We start from the raw sequence: 8,055 nt of genomic DNA, 5'->3' as shown, positions 1-8,055 counted from the left end.
GCTCGGGGGGCGGCCGCGGCCCGCGTGGCCACGCGCCCGGTCCCGTCTCGGCGCTGGCAGCGCTGTGCCGTGCTCGGGGGGCGGCCACGCGCCCGGTCCCATGCCCGGGGGGCGGCCACGCGCCCGGTCCCATGCCCGGCGCCTGGCGCCTTCCCTGGAGCTTCGTTTCCAAGCTGCTGCCTCCTCCTGCTCCTCCTGCTCCTCCTGCTCCTCCTCCTCTCCTGCTCTTCTCGCCCCCAGCTCCCTGCCCGCACACCCGCACGCCTCCAGCGCAGGCGGCGGGCCTCTGTGCCGAGGCCGCCAGGTGGAGACAGACTCCTGTCCGTGGCGGCGCCGCGGTCCCGCCGGCCGGGCCGGCCCGGCTCGGGCTGCCGCTGCCTCCGCTCCTCCGCAGCCTGCCTGTCCGCCCGTCTCCTCTGACGCCCCGCCACTGACAGACTCGTGTCCGTGTTCTGAGTATAACTTGCCAAACTCTTTATTCTCTCGATATTTGCAGATATGTGCCACTGTTTCCAACTTTTCATCAACAAAAAGGCCTTTCCAACTCCTTCCAAATTAGAAGATCCAGGTGGTTACACACGGCACCTCTGTACAAATTCTCTCACTTTTCATTGCCTCTCCAGGGCCGGATAAGGGATGGGCACTGGGATTGATCTAAGATTAGAGGCTCGCCCGCCCTCCAGCCAGCATGGGTCCCCCTCTCGGAGACACGCAGGAGCCTTTTAAATCCCCCCAATGTAAAGTCTAGGAAGCGCTGAGACGGCCTGCGCCTGCACTTTAAGCTGGGACATTCTGGGCCTGCTGGATGCTGTCTAGGCACTTTCCGTGTTCGGGGATGCCAGGCGGACGACCCTCATGGCGTGGGAAGACCTGCAGACCCGCCGGGACCAGGGCGACAGCAGCGAGTGGAGCTGGATGGGCCAAAAGACGCTTTGCTGCTGCCTGCGGGAGCTGCTGTTAGCGCCTGCCGCTAGCACTCAGCTCTTTCCTCCCTACTGCATCTCCTGCAGCCTGCATGGACTCCTGCTCCTCCTCCTCTTCCTCCTCGCAGCAGAGCAGCCATCTGTGTCTCTTTAGTTTTCCTCTCTTTCAATCTCTTTGTTTTATTCTGGGCCCAAGAGCAAGTGGATTGGTGTCCCAGGCATGTGGGGCTAATGTCCCTTCCTAATCCAAAGCACACGGGGCGCTCCCGGACCGAGGGGTGTGTAGGACGCTCCAGAGAGACGCTGCCGCTGCCCTTCTGCCATTGTTGTGATTCTGAATGTATTGATTGTGCTCCATGCCGTGTATGACTTGATATTTTCCTCTGTCTTAAGCACTTTGAATGAGTTCTGCTCAACAGACTGTATATTTCATATTGTATTTATTGGAGTTTGCTCTCACCGCAGCCGCCTTCGGGGGCTGGCAGGTTTTGCTCTCAGCTCTCTAGACATATGATAGATATTTATTGTCCATGCTCTTTTGTAAGGGGCTGGTATCTCTGCCCAGTGACCTGTGCTACTTTGTATGGTGCAAGTGTGTTAACAGAATAAATCTGTTGGATTAGTAGAGGTGTGAGTTCCTTTCACTGCCTTAGCCTCTCCTGCTTCCATCCACGCTCCACGTGCATCCCATGCCATCTCTGTCTGTCGCCATGTCCTGTGTGCCCCCGTGGGAGGGGGGAGCCAAAGGTAGCCCCATGCTGCTAGAAAGATAGCGCTGGTGGAAGCTGCTGGGGGGGCAGAGGAAAGCTGACCAGCAGACAGATCTGGGGTGGCTAGCACGGGAGTGTCCCTAGCGGGGAAGGGCGAGACGCTGGCTTCTCCATGCACTGGGAGACCTAGCCTGGGGGAGAGTGGTCTGGTCCAGTCTGGTGGCTCGCTGGGGGTGACGGGGGCTCTACACTTGCTTCTCCTGCATCCCTGTGGCTAATGCACCTGTGTCTCTTCTCTTCCAGTCTCGAAAGGGCGCAGACCCGGAGCGAGAGAAGAAGGTGCCGGAGTGTAAAGCTGACAGTATCGGCAGCGGGCGGGCCATTCCCATGAAGCAGGTTCGATCCTTCTCCCTCCCGCCCCGTGCGAGAGCAAGCTTGGGGAAGTGCGGCTAGGCTTTGTGGTGTGGATCGGGTGTCTTCACAGGGCAAAAGGCATGGGAGAGCATGAGCCGGGCGGAGCTGCGGGGCGCCCTCGTGACGGGGCAGGCTGGCGCTGCGCGGCCGGTGCCTCCTGCATGCTTCCCCAGAACATCCGTCTCGGGCCCATCGTGTGTTCCCATGCAATGTTGCTGCCATCAGCTCCGTGCTCAGGGGGTGCACGTGCAAGGGCACCCGTGCGCGTGCAGACCCCCACGCCGTGCGTGCTGGCTGGCGCGCTGCGGCCTGAGCTGGGCGCTGGCGCGCCGGCTGCAGAGCGCGTTCCAGCAGAGGGCTCCCGAGCCCCGCTCCGGCCGCCGGCCGCCCGCCGCGATGCTCCTCCGCGATGCTCCTCCGCGATGCTCCTCCGCTGCTCCTGCTCCCGCTGGCCCTGCCTGAACAGGCTCTCCTGGTCGCGGGCAATGGGCGAAAAAGCAGTGAGCGTGGGACTGTGCCCTGAGCCGTCATGAATCGGAGGGAGGCATCTGGGCATCGACTTGCTCAGGCATAAGTGCGTTTTGCTCCTGCTTCCTGGGTTTCCGGGAAGCTCCAACCAGTTGGAATCCAGCCCTGCGGCACTGCCCGCCGCATATCTGTCGGCTAAGGAGCAGCAGTGGGGAATGTCCGGGCACCCTAGCAGCATCTAAGCACACCCAGCGGTGTGGACTCATTAGATGGTGTTTCCACTAGGGTTTTGTGATACTGCAGTACTGGTGAGACTAGTCTGCACAGCTTTGCAGCACCTGTCTGTGCTGCGCCTCTGCCTTGCACCCTGAGCCCGTTCTGATTCCCTTTTTCTTCCTATGGCCCCACCTGGCCTCTCTGTTCCCTGTCCGGCTACGAACTACCAGAGCTGAGTTGCTGCACGTGTGGGGCCCATTTTGTCTCTGCGTCCCAGGAGTGCTGGACAGTGAGGTGGGAGGGGAATAACCTGTGTCCTGTGCGGGTGCCACCTCTCCTGGTACCATTTGGTGCTGAGTTTTCACTGGGGAAAGAGATCCCCAGGACCATGTAGCAATACTGTGAAAGGTTCATGCAGGGCTGTTGTCCAGCACTAGGATGGTGCTTGGGGCAGTGGGAGGCAGTGCTGTGAGGAGCAGTGCTGAAGGAGGGCTCTGGCCAGGAGGGGAGCAGCACTGGGAGAAGCAAATGATTATGACAGGGTTTCAGGGAGTCGTACATGAGGTTCTGGTTCCGGCGTGCCAAAGACTCACATGGCCGCAGCAGAAAGGGGCATATCCATTCATGCCAGGCTATGCCTCTCCTCCGTTGGGAACCTGGGTCCTTTTTTACCTCCTACTTGGAACCTGAGATCGAGCCTCCTTTAATGGTTTCCTCCTCTGCTTGTATTGCCGGGGTGCCTGCCTCTCTGTCTATGCTCTTCCCCTTGTTTCTGCACGAAGCTGGCTGCCTCTGCACACACTCCTGTGGGAACTGTGTACTGGAGATGACGAGCCTGCCTGCTCCAACACCATCCAGTGTAGAGCTAGATGGTTATGAGGTGCACAGTCCAAGCTCTGCCTCCACATGATGCATTGCGAATTATTGGCTGTGAGTCAGCATGAGGTATGAGTTGGTTTGTGGTGGCAGGACCTGTTTGCTCTAATCTGTGTCAGCCCATGGTGCCAGGTAGGGGAAGCAACGGGCAGAGGTTCTGCAGTAAAGAAGGGATGACTGAAAACAGAGCAGATGAATTTTTGAGCTATACTTGACCTAGGCCTTAAAATCATGCAGCTGACAAACAAACTGGATGACTCCAGGAGGTCTGATTGTTGGAGCATATCCATGGTCTTCGGTTTCTGGACCTTTGGGGTTCCCCTTTCCAAGATTTTCCTTGAACCAGGGAGCATTTTTTAGCTGCTCCCAAGTTTCTGTTTGTTGCTAACTGGACCTGACTTTGATCATGTCTGCTGGGCATGGCAGTATTTTACAGGAATTATTAAATCATTCCTTGATGTAGGCAGAGCACTGCTATTACAGTGTTGAACAGATGAAGTACTGAGAAAGAGAGACAGATAAAAAGGCCAAGGTCTGCAAAAACAAGTGTATGCTTAATTTCTGTGAATTACAAGAAAAATTAGGTGCCAGTTACCTGACTGGTTCAGGGGCTGAGTGAAATGAACCATTTGTACAGCAGTGCCTCACCAATAGACCCCAGAGCATGGTGTTGTCTTCTGAGATCCAGATCTCTGCCGAGTCTCAGGACTGGCACCTCTAATAGCCAAAGTTGCAGAGAGTGACTTTGCAGGGGAGCTCTTTGCTGTGTTTTTAGGGGAGCATGTAGTGATACTGGGGGAAGTGGTGTTTTGTTGAAAAGGTAGGCTCTTGTTTATGCAAATGGTTCTCCCTCCTGGGCTCTGTGTGTTGCACCATGCAGGCGTTGCTGGCCCTGGGGCAATGTTAAGACCATAGAGCGCTGCTATGACCTGTCTCTTGAGATACTAGGCGCACTCTGAAATTGCTGCCCTCCCACTGCTTGAATTAAGCAATTGTTCTATAGCATCTTAGGAAGGCACAGAGCTTTGTTCCTAACAGAAAAAAGAGGCCGAGATCCTCAGTGAGGTCATGGAGTATGAGCTTAGTGTAAGCATGTAGTGCAGTAGGTCCAGAACCACTCCTGCTGTGCTGTCAGCCCTTTGCCAAGACACCCCTCCAGGACAGGGAGGGATGACTTGATACCACAAATATGAAAAGGAGCAATTGCTTTCTGAGACTACAGTCCTATACCACAAAGAATCAGTACAGGTGGTGATGTCTCTGCTCTCTCATTTGGACCAACCCTTTCTGGAAGATTGTGCTGATCTGGTTGCATGCCATCTCTTTGAAGGGCAGAAAAGAAGCAGAGCCTCTAGCTAGATTTATTTTTCAATATTGTGATGGTCTTACCTTGCCATAAAGGAACCGAAAAGCCGGTCATTTTGAGAGGAGCTGAGTGACAAACAGTGTGCCTGGGTGCTTGGCCATTTTTAGACTGCTTCCCATTCCCCAGCAGTGCAGGGAGCGTTCCCTGCACTGCAGGGATGATGACACCAAATACTGCATGTTGGGGTGCTCCAGCCACTGCCAGATAACCTTGAAAGTAATTTGATCTCTATGTTTGGCAGAACAAGGCTGATGCATGCTTAAATTACCTAAAGATAATCCAAGTCAGTTGGTGATGTGTCCTGCAGTCTCCTTCCATGAATACCTCTGGCTGTGATCACTGTGACTAGCGCACGGTTTCTTCCTGGACTCTTACGGAAAGAGGGCTGTGGTGCTTCTGACTACTAACGGCCTGGTTTGGCACTCAGTGCTTTAAGTTTCTGCAGAGAGCTGAGTCTATGGCTGGAAAGGCTGACCCTGAGGTGAGAGGCTGGATCAGGTGTTGCAGAAAGGAGAAAGGCCGAGTGGAGACTTCACTTAGCTGAGAAGGGCTCTAAAAGGAGGTATGTTGCTATAGAGATGTGGCTGGATGGCTTTTGCTTATCTCCACCTTCTCCAGGACAACTGAGGACAACTTCTCTGGGCAACCTGCTTTTGTTTCCACTCACATCTAAAAAAGATAGAAATGCCCATTGAGACAGATGAGTCCAGCTATCATCCAATCTGTGCTGGGAATCCTTTATGCTGAAGACAGCATCCTCCTCCCTCTGCAAGCTGTAGAGACGGTCTGTGCCCCTGCTAGTGGGCAGTTCTGTGCCCTAGACTCAGAATCCCTTTGCTGTAACATCCTTTTGGTAATGCATAGGATTGGATGGTCTTTCACGGTGGGGTGAGCTTCTTCATAACTGGACACTTATCTCTGAGAATTGGGTTAATTGAACCAGGAAGCTAAGCTTTCCCAGCTGTTTTTTACTAGGAATAAACTCCTAATTGCACACACAAACCAAATTCTTTCTGGGAATGCTGTACTGAATGCACAGGTAGCCCACAGGCCCTCAGGTCCCTGGCCCAGCTCAGTTTGGACCATTCACTCCAGTAGGGCCCAAAGCGGGTGACTCCTCCTCCTTGGGAGCTGGGATCATGCTGGGAGCTTAGATTACATTTAAATTGCCATTTGCATTTTCCAATCAATACACGACTTTACAATTAAGTTTGGTGTTAAAATTCTTAGCAAAAAGTGAGTGGAAGGGAGATTTGTGGAGTAAACGAGTCCTTTGGGGGCCATCGCTGCTCCCTGCTTCATTACGCTGCATATTGCTGCTGCTGCTTTTACTGTGCACCACCACAATCCAAACACAACACAGAGGCAATCACAGTGGCCAACAAAATGCAGGAAAAGAAAGGAAAAGTGGGGAGTGGAAGAAGATTGGGCTCTCTTGCCTCTCATCTCTGATATGTTCTTTTCTTCATGTATGACAATCAGGAAGAAATTTAAGGAAAAGATATTTCTTGTAAATCTTTCCATGAAAAATAGAGGATGCCTGAGGTGTAGTAAATGCATGTGCGTCTGTGCGCAAGTAGTGTGCGGACCCGAGAAGCCAAGGGCATTGGGCACACAGGTGGAGCTACAGAGGTATGCTGGGGTATGTGTGTGTGTGTGTGTACATAAGCATGCCAAGTACATGTATGGAGGTGATGAGCTCTGCGGTAAGGAAGAGCACATTTGTGGAGATACTGTACCTCCCCTCATCAGCCATTTTCATGCATTTCACCCAATTTTGTTCTCCTTGCATTTTCTCAYTTTAATTTGAGTTGTGGGGGTTTTGCTTCATTGCTTAGAAGACAGGAAAAAGAATTCTCTAGATGCTGCTGGTCCAAATCTCCACATTTCACCAGCAAAAAGGAAGAGAAGTTGGGCTACAGAGTAAGTAAGCTTGATGCTGTCATCACAGCAACACCATTAAAACCTGGATTCCTCTCAACTTCTGTCTCCAGCCTCTTAATCTCTAATACAGCAGTGAAGAACAAGTGTAACTGTCCCTGGATCCAGCTGTTTCTTGCAAATGTTTGGCCTTAAGCACTCTCTTCTCCCCCCACCCCCCCCTAATTTTATTACATATTTACTCAGATCGTGTAGTTGCTCCCAGTTTCTCAGGAAAGTTTTGGACTCTTGTGCCTTCTGGGTTAAAAAATGAGCTGCTGCTTGACTCTGTTTCCAGGTCTGGTTTTGCTTGTGTTTCAGTTTTTGAAGTTCCACAACTGTATGCTGAACTAATTGCAGCTGAACTCTTCTCTGCAGCTAACACATTTTGAGGGCTTGATAGGGGATGCAGCAGTGTGACAGGATTGAACAGCTATTCTTGCAGCACCAAGTTGTATTGAATTGCAGACATATTAAGGAGAACAGAGGCAGCTAGAATTTTGGGGCTGTGGTATGTATTGGCAGATCAGTCTTTAGAACTTACCACTTTTAAAGCCAGAAGAGATCTTTCTGACCACACAGTTAGCCTTCCTGTATAACACAAGCAGAGAATTTCATCCAGTGACTTTGAGCCAAACTTGTAACTTCAGTCTAGTCTATGGTAGATTTGTTTGAAAAATAAATGTACAGTTCTCAAGTACAGAGAATCTACCATTTATCTGGATTAGTTGTTGTAATATTAAATTAACTGCAAACATTTTGAGTGTTTGTTTGTGCCCTGCTTTTTTTTTGTTTGTTTGTTTCCTATGGCTTATATCTCTAATTTAAAGATTCTCTTCAGGCCTTACTGTAAAAAACATGTTTCCAGATCTTGAGTATCTTTCATTTTTCAGTGTGACACCCAGATTGGGCTTAGTATCTATAAATAGTCTTATAAATTGTTCATACGAAGAAACAATAGACTTGTGGTTTGTGCTGTGGGCCCCTGCAGCTGGCTGCCATGCAGCATGCACGTGCCCCCTGCATGTCTGACAGACCACTCACCATTTTGGAGCATAGCTCACCACAGCACAATGTACTTCTGGATTAGCTGCAGCCTTTTTCCTTGCCAAGAAACCAACCAAAAACATAGGTATGAGGCATAATGGAGAAGCTTGAGATA

At 51.9% G+C, this 8,055-nt stretch overlaps 1 protein-coding gene across 1 annotated transcript in view; it reads left to right on the top strand.

Annotated features, from left to right (window-relative positions):
• AGAP3 (ArfGAP with GTPase domain, ankyrin repeat and PH domain 3) overlaps positions 1-8,055 on the top strand; it is a gene marked incomplete at its 5' end in the record, with an annotated part of 120,432 nt that overhangs the window by 50,316 nt on the left and 62,061 nt on the right. Inside the window, one exon of the mRNA XM_085312027.1 lies at positions 1,937-2,029. Within this exon, the coding sequence (XP_085168153.1) occupies positions 1,937-2,029 (93 nt within the window). The remainder of the gene's footprint in view (positions 1-1,936; positions 2,030-8,055) is intronic.

The sequence above is a fragment of the Rhea americana genome, unplaced genomic scaffold, assembly GCF_003343005.1.
Source record: "Rhea americana isolate MKP2758 unplaced genomic scaffold, rheAme1 scaffold_354, whole genome shotgun sequence".
Classification (NCBI taxonomy): Eukaryota; Metazoa; Chordata; class Aves; order Rheiformes; family Rheidae; genus Rhea; species Rhea americana.
The sequence above is the reverse complement of the archived record's forward strand: the minus strand, read 5'-3'. Positions and strand labels throughout refer to the sequence as shown.